The sequence below is a fragment of the Anolis sagrei genome, chromosome 3 (genome assembly GCF_037176765.1).
Source record: "Anolis sagrei isolate rAnoSag1 chromosome 3, rAnoSag1.mat, whole genome shotgun sequence".
NCBI lineage: Eukaryota > Metazoa > Chordata > Lepidosauria > Squamata > Dactyloidae > Anolis > Anolis sagrei.
This window is the reverse complement of record NC_090023.1, coordinates 102,106,280-102,126,613: the sequence shown is the minus strand read 5'-3', so window position 1 is coordinate 102,126,613 and position 20,334 is coordinate 102,106,280. Positions and strand designations below refer to the sequence as shown.

Below are 20,334 nucleotides of genomic sequence, written 5' to 3'. Positions count from 1 at the left end.
CCCCATTCTCTCTCCCCATTTGCCATAAATTTAGCTTCAAGCTACTGTAGTCAGCTGTAAAGTAATGTGGCATTTTGTTACACTAGCCAACTTTTTATGCTGTTTAATTTGCAATGTTAATCTCAAGGTAGGAGCCTCCGGTGGTGCAGTGGGTTAAACCGCTGCGCTGGCAGGACTGAAGACCGACAGGTCGCAGGTTTGAATCCGGGGAGAGGCGGATGAGCTCCCTCTATCAGCTCCAGCTCCTCATGCGAGAACATGAGAGAAGCCTCCCACAAGGATGATAAAAACATCAAATCATCCGGGCATCCCCTGGGCAACGTCCTTGCAGATGGCCAATTCTCTCACACCAGAAGTGACTTGCAGTTTCTCAAGTCACTCCTGACATGACCTATATATATATATCCCAAGGTGGACTAGGTTTTGCTTTTTCCATGTAAACATACAGTACTATGTGTATTTAGATGTCAGATGTGTGTCCAGTCTGATGAGCTTGGATGCAACTTTGCAGTAAGAGTTGAGTTCTGTTTGGAGTGTGAGCAGCTAAGCAAACCATAGACCTTCAATTCATTGTTTATTTAGTAAGACATCCCAATCTGGGAAAAACTGGCACCCTGACTTTTCTCTCTCCAGAGAATTCAGAGAATGACTCCTTAAAAAAAAACATTGTCTATTTATATTGATATTCAGACGGGTGAGGATTCAGATTAGTCTGTTCACTGTTAGTTTTTAGAGTGTGCTGGACCTCCCATACTGCTTCATGCAGTTTTATTCCATTTCATTCTGAATTCTCTTTCAATACTTCTCTGGGTCCATGTTCCTTTCTTTCATGATGTACAATTTTTCTAGTGTTTCTCTAGTGTTTTATCCACAAGTTATTTTTCACCTTTTCTTTCTTTTTTGTGGGATTGTTATATATTGCATTCCATTGTCCCACTGAATAAGGACAATGGATATAAAAGGTATAGCTAAGATGAGGAATACAGATGGGAACAAGGGATCCAAGCAATGGATGCTAATGTGCAAAAAATGACCACAACAATGATTTTTTAAAAGAATAATCACGCTAAACCTATGCTTTCTCTCATGACAGAATAGCATCTTCAGAGGTCTTGACAATGTTCCTCTTCATCTGCTTTCCCCTGCGGACAAGCTCTTTTTAATAAACCACCCCCAACCATATTATTGTTATTATACTTATTGATAACCAACCTAGCAGTTCACAAACATGCAAATATGAATAGATCAATAGGTACCACTCCAGTGGGAAGGTAACAGCACGCCATGCAGTCATGCCGGCCACATGACCTTGGAGGTGTCTATGGATAATGCCGGCTCTTCGGCACAGAAATGGAGATGAGCACCACCCCCCAGAGTCGGACATGACTGGACTTAACATCAGGGGAAAACCTTTACCTTTACCTACTTTCCCAACAAAATCAGCACTAGACAGCTGGATTGGATCTGATTTGGCTCTGTCTAGATGGACACTACAACCTTTCCATGCACTGATCAGCACAGGGTCCAATCTTTCACAATGGCAGTAAATTCAGTTTTTCTTTATTACCTGTCATCAGTGTTTTAGAGGTAACTCTGTTTCCTGAGGGCTCTTCCACGCAGCCCTATATCCCAGAATGTCAAGGCAGAAAATCCCACAATATCTGCTTTGAACTGAGTTATCTGAGCCCACACTCAGATAATGTGGGATTTTCTGCCTTGATATTCTGGGATTTAGGGCTGTGTGGAAGGGCCCTTAGAGACAAAATGAGTGACTTACTAGTTGTTACTGCAGTGGGCAGGGCCGTAGCCAGAAAAAAAAATCGGGAGGGGTTGAAATTTTCGGGGGGGGGGGGAGGTTGAAAATTTCGCAGGGTGGGGTTGAAACCTGCCTCCTAGCTCACACTAAAGCAAAGAGCATAGCAGAGGGCAGAGCAGCCTTCAATAGCCTGCAGCTCCGCCCCTGTCAACCACCTCCACCAAGTCTGGCCTCTTTAATAAGAGCATTCAACATCCCCCCCCCCAAACTTGGTTGCTTCACTACTGTTCTGTCACGCATTGGGACTGTAAATAATTGTCTTTAGAACAGGATGTTCAACCTTTGCCCAGCGAGAAGCCAGGAGGCCTAAAGAGAAGTTCTCAGAGGTTTCCACCACAAACAGTCTTTAGATGGCTTGGGAAGCACAACAAAGTCTTTTATTAATGAACAATCAAACAGAAACTTCTCTTGTCTTCAGTAAAGTTAAGCAAATGATTCCAAGCTTTTAGGCAACTGGTGAATTCCTAATCTTGCCCACGAAGGACAGGCAACTGTCTTCAATAACTTCTTCTTTAAAGGAAAATCCCCTTTTTAACTTCTCCCAGGCTGACTGTAATCTAATCCTTACTGATGTGGGCTCCGCTACCAGGTCGAACTGTGGGCCTACCAGCAAGGCAGTAGATGTTCTCTCCCCCGGAAGGTCTTAAGGGTTGAAGCTTTTGTACAGGAGAAGCTTGCACACATCCTATACATAAGCTTACCTTGCTGAGACTAACTAAAAATGGCTCCCTTCGCTTCCCAATTGCCCTGAGCAAGGTGCGGGACCAAAACTTAACAATGATGGACAGGTGACTTGCCCTATGACTGCAACCAAAGAAGCCACCTATCTGCAGAGTCCCTGAAACCTAGGACTGCAAGCAAACATTTAATACAAAGCAAATAAAGTTGGAGCTCCTGGTACAGCTGTACCAGAACAACTACATTGGCTATTGCTGCAAGTAATGACAGTGTGAATAAATTGCTAATATTTGCTTGAGATAGTGGTTGCAGTTTTGAAGGGACTCTTGATTTTTTGCATCTCATAGACTTAGCATGGGGATTTTGTTAACCAGTTAAAATTCATGGTTAAACCAGGTTTTTTTAAAAAATCTGAAACATTTCGGGAGGGGGGTGAACCCCTAACCCCCCCCCCCCCTCGCTACGGGCCTGGCAGTGGGAACCACGGATGTAGATGCAGCACTGTATAAGAGAGATGGCATTCAGCATGTTGTGTCCAAACTTCTAATGTTCAGATTCTCCTAGGGATGCAGGTACACTGCAGATTACAATTATCCTTCTCTTGACATTTGTCAATCAGCAGAAATTCTCATTTTCTCTCTCGGTACCTACCTACATACCTGTGCGCACGCACACACACACACACGGAGGATGCATCTGCATTGTAGAGTTAATGCAGTTTGGTATCACTTTAACTGCCATGCTCAATGCTACAACATCATGGGATTTGTAGTTTTACAAGGTCTTTAGCCTTCTCTGCCAAAGAGTTCTGGTTTCACACCAAACCACAACTCCCTTGTTTCTACATCACCCAATCATGGCAGTTAAAGTGGTGTCAAACTTCATTAATTCTGTACTGTAGATTTAGTTCCTAGTTCATAAAATGGATGGAGCTCTCATTTCTTTGTCCTGCATCTAAACTATTTGGGTCTAGTCCTAATTGTAGTTGTTGATGCTATCAGTGTAACCAAAACACTTTTTCATTCTTGTTTAAAGGAAAACATAAGAGGAAACAAAGAATCAATGTGTTTAGAATGATTGGCAAAGTGGGTAAGCGGCTCACCTGGAGTGAACGTGAGTATTTTAAGATGATGGGATTTCATTAAATAATTTACAGCTGAAAGTTCTGATGAAGCTGGTTTGTGTTTTGACAGCTATGCTGCCAGTCTCTCCAATGCAGTTGTTTCCTATTTAGGGCATATATAACTCTTATTATATTTTGGGATTATTTCAGTAAAAAGCAAGTACTGGTAGTAGTAACAACAGCAATTATAGCAAAACCTCTGTAGTTTGCCACAGCAGTGATGAAAATAAATTGATATTTGTGTAGCATGTGTGATGTCACGGGATGCGCCTTTATTCTCCAGTTAATCCTTGAATGAAGCTGCCAACAACCTATTTATTTATTTGCAGCTTCTCTAAGACAAAGATTGTTTGTTTGGCAGAGATAATTGTTTCAAGCAGGCCTTCACATTACAAGAAGAATTATATGAGGGTAGGATAAGTAAATGGAAGTCAAATGGATAGAGGTCTTGGGTACAAGGAAATCAAAGGGGCAGATAGTTTGGAGGGCTGAAAGAAGAGTAGTGGTAGAGTAGAAACAAGACTGTAAAGGAAGAGTAAATAAAGAATTGAACAAAAAAAGGGCACAGGACTTAGGTAGACTTGGGACCACGTTAACAAACACAGATGCAGTTAAAGGACCTCACCACACGCAGAGGACTATAAGCCAAGAGAGGCATTGTTTCTTAGCAAGTGAAGACAGATAGCAGGACAGCAGGAAGACGAGACTAATGAAAGTGACACAAAATAAGAAGTGGGGTTTAAAACAAACATTTGAGATAACAGTGAGTAGGTGAGACATGGCTTGAAAAGAAAAAGCCATTGAAAAAGTGAGGCTGGGCAAATACCTATGATGATGTGAGTACACTTGAATAAACACATGTATATTCATTAATGGTGCCTCTTAAATACATGGAAAATAGAGCACACATGGTGTCACTTGCTGACATGTTGGAGAGAAGGCTGTGTTCACTTTTATTTTATTCTGCCAGGTAGTTATGATGAAAAGCAATACTCCTTCCATTTATTTTGTACTATATTTTGTGTAGTCTCTTTGGCACTATGAATATCTATTAGCAGATTCCAACTTCTCAAGAGAACCTTAAAATTTATTAAATAACACTGGAGTTTGCTTAAACGGGATACATGTTTATTTCTATACCAGTCAGTAGATGAAGATTGCTATTAAATATCATTCTCCTTATATACACTGCACAAAAGCTTCCATAATTTTCAAGGGGCGATATTAAGGAAGAGCAACACACTTTATGGTTTACCCAGCCTTCGAATAGAAATGCTGAGGGGCTATCTTCCAACTGATGTATTCAGAAATGGCAAAGTTCGAGCATCCTGTAACAAAGTTCTCAGCCTAAATGTAATGAATGCTTTCTCAGGTATCTTCTGTAGATGAAGGTAGTAACAATGGATCCCCTTCAAATTAACAACTCCATTCAGTGCTTGTGTTTAAAAATAAATGGTAATATGAATATATAGGGTGTCCCAAAAGTTGCCATATATACGGAAAATGGGAAATTGTAGCTAACTGTATATTTGTTTACAAAATATTCACTACAAAATTTTACAAAATATTTACAAAATATTCTCTACTTGTTGGATATTTGAAAGTTTAAAAATATAAAATATATAATACAATATAAAATATAATATGGGTTTGTAAGTTTTTCCTGTGTATGGAAAAACTGTATTATTATTTATTATTTTATTTGCTGCATTTGTTGACCGCCGTTCTCAGCCCTAGGGCGACTCATGGCGGTGTACAACATATAAAAACACATTTACAATAAGCAATAAACACTAATACACAATAATAACTTTGGGTGAGATAGTTGACGAAGAAAGTGTGCTGCAGTTTTGCTGTATATTTAAGCTTATCATGTCTTCTCTTGGCAGAACTTATTTTGGACGGAAAGCCTAAAAAAGACCACAATAAGTCTCATTCGCTTGTTGTCTTCAATAAGAACTTGGAAGAAAAAGACACAATGATTCATCGTCTTCAGTGGGATTTGGATGTGCAGCCTCTTATCTCCTCCGTAAAATGGCTTCAGCTCCATGGGCTCAAGAAGAACAAGCTGACCTTTTCTCAGATTTTGTCCCAGATTGGATTTCATCACAGAGAAGGTGTGATGTTACAAGCAAAGCTGTGATGGAAGGCCCTTTTGCATAATGTGTAGCCTGATCTTTTTCAAAATAAGATCAAATAGCATATGCATAGCATTGTAGTTTCGCTTAAACATGCAGTTGCCATGCAAGGAAGATGGTACATGCAAACTTTGAATTTTCCTTCCCCCCCCCCTTTTTTTAACTTATAGGGAATTCATACATTTTTTTGGAAAAAGCACAGAGAGAAATTTCATATACAATTACAAGCATTCACACATGTGATTGTATGTGGCTTCTAGGTTTCTGTTGACCTGAAATTCTGTTGACCTGAGGCAGGAAATTTTCAGAAGTAATCTTACCCTCTTCTGAAATATAGTCTACAGTACCTGGCATTGGTTGATATTTTATTTGATGCATTTATTATTTATTTGATGCATTTATTAACCGCCATTCTCAGCCCTTTAGGGCGACTCATCAACCACTTAATTCTATTTATGTTTCAGGATCAGATTTGTCCACGTTTTGGTGAGTCAGAACCTGGAACTGAAATTGATTGAAATAGCTTTGTTTAATGGCTTTCATATGGAAGGAAAAAGGAAGAGGGGCTGACCAAGGGCAAGATGGATGGATGGCATCCTTGAAGTGACTGGATTGACCTTGAAGGAGCTGGGGGTGGTGATGGCCGACAGGGAGCTCTGGAGTATGCTGGTCCATGAGGTCACGAAGAGTCAGAAACGACTGAACGAATAAACAACAACAATGGCTTTCATGGCTGGAATCACTGGGTTGCTGTGAGTTTTCTGGGCTGTATATTCCAGAAGCATTCTCTCCTGACGTTTTGCCCACATCTATGGCAGGCATCTTCAGAAGTTGTGAGGTCTGTTGGAAACTAGGCAAGTGGTGTTTACATATCTGTGGAATGTCCAGGGTGGGAGAAAGATATCTTGTCTGTTTGAGGAAGGTGTGAATTTTGCAATTGGCCACCTTGACCTCACAACCTCTGAGGATACCTGCCATAGATGTGGGCAAAACATAAGGAGAGAATGCTTCTGAAACATGGCCATACAGCCCAGAAAACTCACAGCAACCCATAGCTTTGCTTGTTTTTATTTGCTTAATATTTGTGCTGCAATAAAAATTTACATTAACGGTATTGGGTATCTTGTATACATCAAACGTTAATAATGACAGTCAAATCATTTTCATTTCCAGGTTGTAAAATAACAAAAAGTGGAAAATTCAAATGTGTGAGTCAGTATTTCTGTAAGGCACAATACGTAACATGAGTCCTATGATCATTCATGTTGTTAATAAACAAATGCTATGGCCATTTACATATGGTTTACAATACTCCTGATAAGACAAATGGTTGTACTGTGTCATGTACTTTTTGTTCCAATACGTCACACATGTAAAACTTCTGTCTATTCTAGATTATATATCTATCTTGGGCAAACTTGTGGCTTCACGATATGCAAATGGACTGTATCACCAATTCAGGACAAAACCAGATGGCAAGCTGTACAAAGTAAGTATGATAGAGTCATAGTTTTCTTTTTTGAAACATAGCATAACACTGACAGACTGAATGAGTGGAGTATAGCAATTCAGTATGAGTTCCACATTCACTGGTGGGATATGTTTTTGAATTTTGGGTACATTACAGAGCAGCACTGGAGGACATAAAATGTCTAGTGAGGACATACTTTGTTGGAAGTGTGTAAATAAGACCACAGGTGCCGGTTTTACAGATATGGGGATTTAGTTTATATTACAATGGTCCTGTACAGCTTTCCAAACCTTACCTTACTAATAGCAAATCACACCTCTAAAAGCCCCTATGGTGTGTGTGATATCTTGTTTAAATGTAATTTTACCCCTACAAAGGATTTAGAAACCAGAACCAACCACTCACTGTTGTTCTTGATATTGCTACATAGAGAAAATTGAATTACCTTTTGATTCTGGATTTTGAATAGTCCAGGTTTAAACTGGGTGTGGAATTGACAATAAGCAACTTGGTTTATGCAGACTCAGTGAGCAGGGGTGCCAGAAATTAGTTTGCTGACATTTAAAGTATTCAGGAAAAAAACTGTGGCCAAAGATTCTTATCAAAGTGAAACTTATTCTTTTGCTTCTGTAATTTTAAATGATTGTTTGGGATGAAAGCTGGTTTCCATAGGAATAAGCACTCTGGCTATTTTGGGTTTAGATCAAAATACTGATTAGGTGGTAGGTAGATGGAAATCACAGTTCCAGCATTTTGCAGATCTGTTGTCCATTCTTGTCTCCATCTTGATATTTCTTTGGTATATTGTTATTAAAAATTTTTTTCCAGAATAATGATCCCTGTTGGATTTTGCTTAAGAAAATAAAATTTGAGCAAAATGGTCTACACCAGTATTTACATGAAATATGGAGGGGTTTTTATTCTGGGCTAGGAAACTGACACTCCAGATGTCTTTGGAGTGCAACCCTTTACCATTTCTTGACATTGGTCAAAATAACTTGGCTTAACAGAAACTGTAGATCAACATTTGAAGGGCCACAATTTCTTCTGCCCCCATTGATCTATTAGGTATATTTATCAGTGATGTCTGCATCTTGAAATATCAAAAGATTGTACAACATAGACACTTCTCATTCTTTTAAAATTGTTTTTATTTACATACAGTTGACAGCCAAAAAAGATCTACTTGTTGATTTTGTTGAATGTCTTACTGGAGCTATTGAACTATATAAACAAAGAATGGAGTGGTTGACTACTGAAAGCCGGCAAATATTTGGGGTGATTCAAGAGCAGAGCATTACCATTGTTATGGATTTTGGTGTTGCTTCTAGAGCTGAATTTGATCTGTGCAGAGAAGCACTTTCAATGGTCATCAAACAGCAAGTGACCCAAATCACCAAATTTAATCTCATTCGGTAAGTTTTTCATGCTTCATTTGTGAAATTTGAAGAACACTGTAAGCTGCAATGGGTACCAGCAATGAGTGGAGACAAATAATCTGGAAATGCAATAGAAGTATGTGTCTCTTGAAAGTTATCAACAAGGAAGAATACACGCAACCCAGGAGAGATTGCAGCATGAGCCTACAGGAAAGGGCAAAATTGCATCCCCTCCTCTCTTCTCTCCCTCCTCAGTTAATTGAATGTCAGCTGCTTTTGCATGTTGAACTCAGTTTGTAGTTATTGAAATAGCCTCAGGTCAAAGGAGAAAAGTGGGATTAGGAGATAAAACCAGTGAATTTTGGGGCAATAAGTGGGGAAAAAGGGGGGTCAACAAAAGTGGGATTGTCTCTGCTAAATCAGGACTGTTGAAGGGTATGGAAATGGTCATGACTGCTTGGGACACAACTGTGTAGCCTTGGGTTGAGATACTTTACCTATGACACAAGAGTGAATATGATCATTTTTTAATGAAAATAACTGTGGGATCAGTAACTGGGGGAACAGTATTGTACTGGTCGTATACATGATGACTCCTTCTTTAGATCTGCTGACTTTTGAAGCTCGATGTCCAGTGAGATAATATTTTGAAGCTAGAGGAGCATAAAGTAACAAATGTAAAATATCACAAGTATCTATAATGGAACATGGAGCTTCATTGGAAACTTGTGCTGATGTGATCTGTCCAGTGCAATTTTCTGGATCAGTGCCCCAAATAACCTCAGGAGCTGGCCTAAAAACCAAGGCACTAAGAATGTTTTGTGTTGGGCTGTGTAATGTTTCCTGAAGAAAGGCATGCTGTGTAAGTTTGTATACTCCTTCTCCTTAGGATGCAATGTGATGTTTTTATAACATTAAAATAAAAAATAAAAATAAAATTATAAATGTAGAATAATTCTTTAATTTAAAACCATCATAAAATGCTCCTTTAAATAAATATGTTAAAATCTTGAAATGTTGTGTATATTTTGATCTACTCCATTTAGCATGTCCATTTATATCCTATTAATTATTAAAGACCTTCCTTAATAGGAAGGTACTTGTCTGCAGGTGAAAAGACAACTATGGTCTGTGTGGCAGGGTTCATTTAATCTACCTGGGTAGGGCATTCCATAATATATGAGCAGACATTAAGAATGTCATCTCCCATTCAAAATGCAGAGGTGAACGATTAGGATTAATTGGAGTTACACAATGGTGGGATAACATTTAGGTTCTTCACAACTCTTTGACAGGTAAGGTGGTTAAAAAATACACACAGCAAGTGAGGCAGGGCCATAGAACCCCCAAAACTTGGATCAATGTTTTCACTCTGAAATTGACAAGTTCTAATATAGAAACTATATTAGAACTCTCAGCAGGGTAGGAAAATGACATGTAGATCTCAAGAGGTTAAACATTTGATGAGATGTGGTGTGAAGGAACTGGTGGCATCACATGCCCATTCAGACTCTCTGAGGTGGACCACCTCCCCTTTTAAGTTCCACAATTCAATGAGGAATGTGAAGAGCATGTCAGTGTGGTGCCCGCTGTGGAAACAGACCTAGGCAGTCCATCCTTACTCAGTTCTCAGGCTGGAGAAGACGGAAGACCTTGTAAAACTAATAATAATAATAATAATAATAATAATAATAATAATAATAATAATAAAAATTGAGAGCCAAATTGACAAAGAAAAAACATGGCTGTGGCTCACAAATGGAACTCTGAAAAAGGAGATGGAGGGCCTGATTCTGGCAGCCCAAGAACAAGCCATTGGAACTAATGCCATCAAAGCCAGAATTGAAAAGTCAACAACAGATCCCAAATGTAGACTCTGCAAGGAAGCAGATGAAACAATAGATGACATCCTCAGCTACTGCAAGAAGATTGTGCAGACAGACTACAAGCTGAGGCATAACGCTGTTGCTCAGATGATTCATTGGAACTTGTGCCACAAATACCATCTGCCTGCAACAACTGGTGGGATCACAAGCTGGAAAAAGTTACAGAGAATGAACACACCAAACTCCTCTGGGACTTTCGGATTCAGACAGACAGAGTTTTGGAGCATAATACTCCTGACCTCACAATCATGTTAAAAAACAAAGTATGGATCGTCAGTGTCGCAATCCCAGGTGACAGCAGGATTGGAGAGAAACAACTGGAAAAGCTGATATGATATGAGGGTTTAAAAATCGAACTGCAAAGACTCCAGCACAAGCCAGTAAAGGTGGTCCCAGTGGTGATCGGCATACTGGGTGCAGTGCCTAAAGACCTTGGCCTGCACTTAAACACAATCGGTGCTGACAAAATTACCATCTGCCAGCTGCAGAAGGCCACCTTACTGGGATCTGCACGCATTATTTGCCGATACATCACACAGTCCTAGACACTTGGGAAGCGTCCGACGTGTGATCCAATTCAACAGCCAGCAGAGTGTCTACTGTGGACTCATCTTGTTATGTTTCAAATAATAATAATAATAATAATAATAATAATAATAATAATAATCTTTATTTTTACCCCGCCACCATCTCCCCAATGGGTTCTCGGGGAGGCTTACATGAAGCCAAGCCCAGCAACACAATACAATAAATGAAGTCAAAACCCAAACAATAACATGATAAATTACATAAAGCATAAAAATACAGCAAACAATACAAAATTAAAATAAAATCAATCATAACACAGTAACAGTGAGCGGGCCACATGTACAGAATAAAATACTAAAGCTAAAAACACGGGGTGAGATAGGGATGGAGCAGATTTATTTGTGAGGGAGAAACTCTTCAGGAGTGGGGTTGAGAAGGGTCTTGGTACAGGAGAGGAGGTGGTGTACTCTAAGGACAAACGTTCAGGGGTAACAACAATATCAGATTGTATCGTTAATCCTCAAAAGTGCAACAGAAGAGCCAGATTTGAGATTCTTCTTCAAACTTTCTAAAGTGGGGGCTCGCCTAATCTCACCGGGCAATGTATTCCAGAGTTGGGGGGCTACTGAGGAGAAAGCTCTCTCCCTTGTTCCCACAAGGCAGGCCTGAGATAACGGCAGGGGCTCCCCTGAAGATCGGAGGGATTGGGCAGGTTCATGGAGGGAGATACAGTCCCATGATGTAGAATTAATGCAGTTTGACACCACCAACTGCCATAGCTCCATGTTGTGGAATAATATGACTTATAGTTTTACAAGGTCTTTAGTCTTTTCTGCCAAATAGTGCTGGTGCCTACAAAACCCAGATTCTGTAGCATTGAGCCATGGCAGGTAAGGTGGTGTCAAACGGCATTAATTGTACAGTGTAGATGCATCTTAGGTCTCCAGGAAACCTGGGGTGGCTCGGGAACATTGCTACTGTTACAGTTTGTGAGAAACTATCTGAGAATAAACCCTTTAGCACAAATGTGTTTGATCTAAAGTCCCCTCCATCTTTCATAGTCAGCTGTTAGACTGGGAGAATGAGCAGGACCTTGTCATTTAATGTGTATCCAAGTGATTTTGTCTGAGAAAGTCTGCTGACATTTTCTGGACATTTGGCATCCAGATCATATGTCAGTCTAGACGCTGGATAAAGCTACTCTCTTCTCTGATCCCAAGAACTGTCGGGTTGTTACTTGGATGGTTGGTGGGGGTGTATGTGTTATGCACTTCCTCTTAATTCACAAGTGTTGCATTACAAGACAGTATAGTATTTCCTATGAGTATTTTAGCTCTTCTCTTTTTCAGAGGAGCTCAAGATTTTGTGAAGTGGCAGGACAGTGCCGTTCCTGTCACGCAGGACACCATAGAAGCTGCCATTGAGTGGCTCTGGATGATGGACCATGTGCCAGCTGTTTGCCACACTGGCCCCACAGAAGCTCTGTTGGAGGCATTGTTTGATGATACGGTAATCTCATGCATATTTTCAGAAGTCTTATGTTATGATTAAGGATACCCCACTGGGAATGGAGGTTACAAATGCTATTGGGTATGAATTATGAATGTGCTAAATGCTAATAAAAGAATGTGGGCATTCTTTAGAAGGAATTTCTTTCAAGTCGTACTGCATGCTGGTGCTTACCAATATCATATGTGCATAGAATTATCACATTCCAAAAGCAGAAATGTTGCTTCAATCTTCCTGGGATGGTTTGAAAAGCAGACCAGGTTCAAATGATCATATGCAAGCTTCTTAAGTGGAGCGCTGCATGAGCCTCTTCCATACTTAGATATTACCTTCAAACAAACTACAAGTAAACCAGTAAAACTGTACTTAATCATGTTTTTGTCCACCAAGGCCAAGAAGCTATTATAATCTGCTTGGGAGGGTAGGTGGGATCAGTTATTCACACAGGATGTTGAATCTGGTTCAATATTTTGGGTTTCAAAAATATGGTTGAAAATTACAGACTTCCTAGCTTGATTGCGATATACACAAAGGATGAGTATATTTTTTCATCCCAAGGTTCAAATTCAGTTCTAAAAGATGCTCAGTGATTGCATTCTAGTAGGCTGAAAGACCCTACTAGAAAAGCATCTGTCCCACCTCTCAAGCACATTTGGTGGGAACAAGGGAGAAGACTTTTTTGGTGGCTGCTCCCAGATTCCCTAGAGAGATCAGGGGCCCTTCCACACAGCCCTATATCCCAGAATATCAAGGCAGAAAATCCCACAATATCTGCTTTGAAATGGGTTATCTGAGTCCACACTCAGATAATGTGGGATTTTCTGCCTTGATATTCTGGGATATAGGGCTGTGTGGAAGGGCCCTAGGATGGCCCCCATCTCTCCTTGCCTTTCGCAGGCAGGGGGAAAAGGACCTCTGCCATCAGGCATTTAGGAAATGATGAAAGGCAGGCTGCTGGGGATGGTGTGAGAGGGAGGGGGGCAGTGTAGTTTTAAAATGTAGTTTTAATAGTAATTTAATATCTTGATGCTCTGTGACACAAAAGATATAATTGTTTTTATTTTTTATATTCATACTTTAAAGCATTTGCTTTATTTTAATTACATTGTGTCACGTTTGCTGTTAACCACCTTGTGTCTCTATATCAGGAGAAAGGTAGGATAAAAATAAAGCGAATGAATTAATCTCTTGTGACAAGATTCTGTGATCAGTATCTAGTAAAGCTATTCTTACAGTTCAGTCCTTGGACTTCTCTAGCATGGTTCTTCTGAGGACCCTTCCACACAGCCCTACATCCCAGAATATCAAGGCAGGAAATCCCACATTATCTGCTTTGAACTGGGTTATCCGAGTCCACACTCAGATAATGTGGGATTTTCTGCCTTGATATTCTGAGATATAGGGCTGTGTGGAAGGGTCCTCAGATAACCCAGTTCAAAGCACATATTGTGGGATTTTCTGCCTTAATAATCAGGGATATAGGGCTATGTGGAAGAGCCCTTATAGTCCTATATTTTTTGCTAGCACGCAGAATCAGTTTCTTATAGCTTTGGGATATTTGTAAAGCATATTTGTAAAGCACAGGCCTAGAGGCTGGATACTTGCTGAAATTTTTAGTAAGCTGAATGTTGCAAGTAGTAGCTGTGGTGTTTATGGCAGCTGGGCAACCACAGAAGTACACACAATAAGCTAGACATCAAGGCAACTTATGCACAGACTCATGCACACACGCACACACGAACACGAACACACACACACACACACACACACACACACACACTGTCTTGCTTTTGCCTCTGCTACCATAGTTTTCTTACATTTTGATCACTGGCCTATCATGACCACATAGGGCCCTTCCAAGCAGGCATATAACCCAGAATGTCAAGGCAGATAATCCACAATATCTGCTTTGAACTATGTTATCTGAATGCATACTGCCATATAATCCAGTTCAATGTGTGGAAGGGGGCATATAAGGAAGAGAGAGGGAGATCCTAGAAGTTTGGCACTCACTATACAATCCTTTGGGCTGAAGGCCTCTTGTGATTTTGGCTGATTTCCTTTCCCTTCACAGACAGAAGCGGTCTACTATTTTGTTGTGGGTGATATGCTGGAATGCACAAGGCATTTGCTCATGGAGAAGATATCACAGTTCTCATGCCCAGTGCATACCGTATCTTTTAATGCTAAAGAGGAAGACACCATCACTTTCTTGAAGGAGCTGAGCCAACTGACTGCTGGCAGGTAGGAGGTAAATGTAATAATTTCAAACTATAAATCTGTTTGAAGAATGAATACAGGAATGTTTGCAGTCACACTTTTTTGTATTATGTTCACATACACTGCAAACTGTGGCAAAGAATGACTTCAACACAGTGCTTGGAAAAGTTACTTTTTAAAAAAGAACTTCCAGAATCCTTGACTTTGCTAGTTGGGGAATTCCAGCACTCCAAATAAGTAAGTTTCTTGAAATTTGCTTGATGATCTGGTATTTGTGTCCATGCATGTCTCTGTGTGTCTGAATAATGTTAACTAAAATGATGGGGCCTCAAGCTTTTTTTAGGTTTCCCGTCAAAACAGTAACAAGTGATTTGTCATTCCTGGAATAATTATGGTACATGAACAACAGTAGTAATTATTTGAGTCCCTGGTTATAGAATTAAAGCTGTTACACCTTTTTTTCTAGTGAATCATTAGAACAGCCTGCTGCAGTTGCGGTACTTTCCAGCTCCCATCATTCTCAGCCAGTGACAGAGGACATTACAGTTTTAACCTATGTATCAGGTTGCAGAAGGCTGCCTCTGAACTCTAGTTCAAGGAGGAGGCTGTGTGAATGGGAAAAAAACATGCTGGAGGGATCTCTGAAGAATGATTTCCAACATTTTGCCAGATATGTCCATTCATGTGTTACAAAGGCCGTGTGTTTGTACAACATATAATTTATAAAAATTTTCAGAAGTTCCATGTTGCTAATACATCAGACATAATTAAGGAAAAAATGTTGTAAAGATGACTTTCTAAATATTATAGGTTGAGAATCTCTTGTTTGAAATTCTGAAATCCCAAATACTCCAAAACCCAAAATTATCGACATGGGTAACTGAGATAGAGACACTCTTGCTTTCTGTTGTAAAGTATACAAATTTTATTTTGTGCACATAAGTATTAAACTTTTTGTATAAACTTAAATTCAGGCTATGTGTTTAAGATATATGAAACATTAATGAATTCCATGTTTAGATTTGGATCTCATCTCCAGGATCTCTCTCTCTCTCTCTCTCTCTCTCTCTCTATATATATATATATGCAAGTACAAATACTCCAAAATCCAAAATACACCTGGTCCCAAGCATTTTTTTATAAGAGATACTCAACATGTATTTTAGCATGCTTATTTTAGGACATTCCACAACACAGTTTCTTTTTATGCATATGGGCATGATACTTACTTACTTAGGCAATCCTTCATTGTCAGAGTATGATGGCCTTCCAAGTGTAATGTCTTGGTGGTGGATATGTAGGTGACAGTTGAGCCCTTTTCTTGATCAGCATGTTCTTCCACAGTGAAGGCATTGGTTTCCAGGTGGAAGGCAGTTCCAGTCAGAGTTGGCTTGATTCACCTTCCTCTTGGCATATTTCTCCCTTTTGTCCTCCATTTATGCCTCTTCGAATTCTGCAGCAATGTTAGAGTGTCCAAGGACTAGGGCTTTCCAGTTCTTGGTGTCTATGCCACAGTTTTTAAGGTTGGCTTTAAGCCCATTTTAAAATCTCGTTTCCTGTCTACCAATGTTGCATTTCCTGTTCTTGAGTTGAGAGTATAGTAACTGCCTTAGGAGACAATAGGAATTTGAACAATGTGGCCAGCCCAACAGAGCTGATGGCATAGGAGCATTGCTTCAATGCCAATGATCTTTGCTTCTTCCAGCACGCTGACAAATGTCAGTGTGACATGATAGTGCGGGTGTTTGAAGACTGGTTGAATTAGATTTATTTATGAACTTTTTTCCAAGAAGGTCAAAATGGGATGTACGGTTCTTCTTCCCCTTTATCTGCTCAACAGTATCTCCCTTTCCTTATGTCATGTGTTTGGATGGAAGATGGTGAATGATTAGTCTAAGATCTATTGGACCTAAGTACTCAGTTGGACTGGGAACATCGATCTTCTTGCTCTTGGTGTGGAAACGGTAACTACTATATCACTCTGGATAGATTGTTATCACCTTAGATTATATTCTAAAATATTTATCCTCCAGGTTCCATGCATTTGCTGAAAGAATTGACTATGTGGTCGTGATGGAAACTTCAGGAACTGATGAGGATGAAAAGTATTTAAATGCCCAGAATTCAAGAAAACTGAAAGGAAGTCTGCCTCTAGGTAAAACAAAAAAAAATGTCATTGCTGTTTGCTGTCCTTACAAAATTCAAGATTTCAATGGTTTGATTTTAAACATTGGAGAAATTGGAGAACTAGTACTGTATGTAGTTAACTGGAGTGAAGATGGAAAGGTAAAATACTTCTTTAACACATCTAGGGGGGAGAAAAAGAGTGAATGCCAAAGTTATGACAGAAGGAGCAAGGTGCTATGTTGGTATCTACAACATCTTGCTCCTTCTGAGTGAGGAAATGGGGAAGTGATATTAATTGCCCCACAACTATGGGGCCCTTCTCTGGAGACCAATAAAACATTTTCCTAAAGATCTTAAAACTTAGCCAGGCTTATACAGGGGGATATGTAAACCCAAGCCATACACATAATAGATTCCTCTGCATAATGTATAACTCTCAATGGCTTAATGCTAATGGTTGTAGGCTGTAGCATCAACTGGATTGCAGAAGTGCTCAAGCAAGATCTTTGTTAGAACTTGTTTCCTGCAACTGAATCTTTCCTGCTTTAAACCCATTTGGAATTATTGTTTGATATTTTATCTGAATCTTAGGCTCCCAGATAACATGATCTTGTTTCAAGAGCAGCATCAATGCATTAGCAATTTTTCAGGTGCCATTGCCGTACCTTCATCCAGGCTAACTTGAAGTTTGTTACAGTTTAGTGCTTACATTACAAATGGCAGATTACAAAAACTAGAAGAAAGGAATCTAGATCCACACTGGTTAAGAAAACAGGACAAAGTGAGGTCTTCACATGAAGTATTAAAAGTTCTGTCTACCATTCTCATCAGTACATCTGTTTTACATGCCCATTTGATAACCTATCACATGTAGCCCCCAGACTTTTCTGTAGCACATTTTGGATGTTGTTAAATTGCAGCTCTCCCAAATTCCTTTCCACTTCCTACTAGTGCTCTTATCTCCAGCAGAACTCAGGGCCCTTCCACACAGCCATATAGCCCAGAATATCAAGGCCAATAATCCACAATATCTTCATCCAAGTCATTAATCAAGATGTTGAATAGCAGTGGCCCAGGACAGACTTGTGGCACCCCACTGGTGTCTTCTCTCCAGAAGTAGCATTTAATCCAGTGAGACGTCTCGTTTCCTCCAGGAATTCTCCAAAATTATAGTAATTGGTTCTGAGATTACTTTTGCTTATTCTTCCTGCACTGGAAGAGGATTGGACTAGATGGCCCATATGCACCCTTGAATTCTGTGAATATTTGAATGAATAATAAAGAGTATCATCATGTATAGTGGTGCTCTGGGTTTATCCTCTGGATTATAGTGGAGAGGAAGGTGAAGAGAGAGCACCTCACACTGGTGGAATTCCAGCTCAAATAACTCTGGTTATACCTTCCTTTGTGGTCTTGAATCTGTTGTTATTCTGCCAAGCTTTTGTTATTTCCAGACTATGTAGTCCAACACCCATTCCTGGGTACTGGTATCTGTGCTTTCATCTACCTGCACCCAACAAAATAAGTCTTGTCTAGGAATTTTCTAGCCCTCCAGGCGATTGCATTATATGAATCTGCCGGAAGATATTGTACAGTCACAATGGAGGACATAGCAAATTCCTAGAAAGGATACGTTGTTGTTCATTTCAATAGAATTTGCTATCATCCACAGTCTTCCATCTCCATAAGTTCAGGAATCTAAATCTTGTGGATACAAGTGTTGTACTATATGTGTGTTTTAATCTGCTGTTTTTTTGTAATACATGCCTCATTGTTTTGCATTGTTTTGTTTCTGAAAAATGCTTTAAATTGTAATCTGATTTAATTACTCTCAAAGTCAGTCAAATATTTAACTAAATCAATGTAAGCCCTTGAAGCAGAGTAGGGGTCAAGATGAAACTGGGGGATTGCAGGAATATCATGCAGAACCTGGAAAATAACGAATATATTATTTTCTAAATTGCATGAAATATTGGAAGAAGGAGAATGCCAGTATTTCCTCCTTTCTTGGAAGTTGCTCTTGTTTTTTTTATTCAGGGGTCAGCTCAGACTGTGAAGTTTCTAAGAAGGGCTGCTCTCTTAATTCCTTACTCTTTAATTTGGTTCAGCTGCATTGTAGTAATTGCTCACATCTTACCCAGCTCCTCCGCTCAGTTGCATTGTGAGGAGGGACCTTTCTTTATTCTGTTCCCTAGGCATCCTGTTTATATTTCAATGGGCAGACTGAAAGCTGCTGCGGCTCTTCAAATTATGCCGATGGCCCTTCGTGCTTCTGCTGAATTGCAGAGTGATTTTAATCAGGCCAGAAGTGCAGTAATCTCCTCGAAATGCTTTGTGGGCCGTGTCTGATTGCTTTTACAGAGCAGCATTTACACATTAAAAGGGAACACAATTAGTCTTGGGCATTTATAGCGGTGGCCATGTGACGTCATAGCTAACCAATTAGAGAGCTCCAAATCCATCAGGCTGCTCTAAGAGAGAAAGAGAGCATTATTGACCGCAGAAAAGATACCGGAGTGATATGTTTGAATTGCTTTTTTAAAAAGGCTTTTGATAAGAATTCTTCTTGAAAGGGTGTAGTGAGCCAATGGTTTTATTATTTTATTTTAAAATAGTGATTGAGTTTTTGCATGCAAGAAAAGGTGTGTGTGTGTGTGTGTGTGTGAGAGAGAAATAAAGTGTTATTTTTAAAGTGCACAAACATGAGCTGCAGGAATAGTGCAGACTAAAGCAGACTTCAGAAGAAGTGGTGGATCCCTCCAAAAAGCATTCGTTACTAAGGCTCCAGGGAAGGTATTCAGTTTGGTAATGCTAATGTAAGGTCATCTCCTACATCACAAAAAGCTGAGTGCAAATATGTGAATAGTAATCCAGCATTTGTGATGGTCTGACTCAAAGCAGGGCTTCTTGACCACCTGTCTTGAAAAGTCCTTTCTTCTCTGTAGCAGTTGCTGACCTTAAGTGTCCACAAACGTATACAGATACAGAAAGTTAATGTTCTTGAGCAACCTTACCTCACTGACACTATGGCTATCTCTAAATGTCACTTCTTGTGCTCTTCACAAAGTCTTTCTAATGTACCTTCTTTTTCAGCCTCCTTGTGAGCACAAATACACATTTTGTGAAGTAGGAAAATAAAATGTGCAGTAGGAAATAGGATTTCTTGTGCAATTGCAATATGAATTTAATCAGAAACAAGTTCATTTCTTAAATAGATGAGAAATAGGAACAATTTCCATGCTTATTTTTTGCCTTTTAGTCTTTATAGCCTTATATTAATTGCATAGTATGGGAACCAACTTCTTGACTGCTCTGTCTGTGATCAAGAGGAGCCATACATAAAGATCTGTCTAGCTTCTTTGGATCTAGTTGTGTTGCTACAGGCATTGCCAACTGCATCCAGCACTCCTTTCATGCTGTGGCTGTAAGGTTTACTCAGAGGCGGCCCTAGGTAATTTT

The 20,334-nt window shown here is 39.7% G+C and overlaps 1 protein-coding gene across 1 annotated transcript in view; it reads left to right on the top strand.

The window, feature by feature from the left end:
• VWA3B (von Willebrand factor A domain containing 3B) overlaps nt 1-20,334 on the top strand; it is an 81,386-nt gene that overhangs the window by 4,400 nt on the left and 56,652 nt on the right. Inside the window, exons 2-8 of the mRNA XM_060769797.2 lie at nt 3,530-3,607; nt 5,507-5,734; nt 7,150-7,244; nt 8,391-8,641; nt 12,369-12,528; nt 14,603-14,772; nt 16,782-16,903. Of these exons, the coding sequence (XP_060625780.2) occupies nt 3,568-3,607; nt 5,507-5,734; nt 7,150-7,244; nt 8,391-8,641; nt 12,369-12,528; nt 14,603-14,772; nt 16,782-16,903 (1,066 nt within the window). The 5' untranslated portion in view covers nt 3,530-3,567. The remainder of the gene's footprint in view (nt 1-3,529; nt 3,608-5,506; nt 5,735-7,149; nt 7,245-8,390; nt 8,642-12,368; nt 12,529-14,602; nt 14,773-16,781; nt 16,904-20,334) is intronic.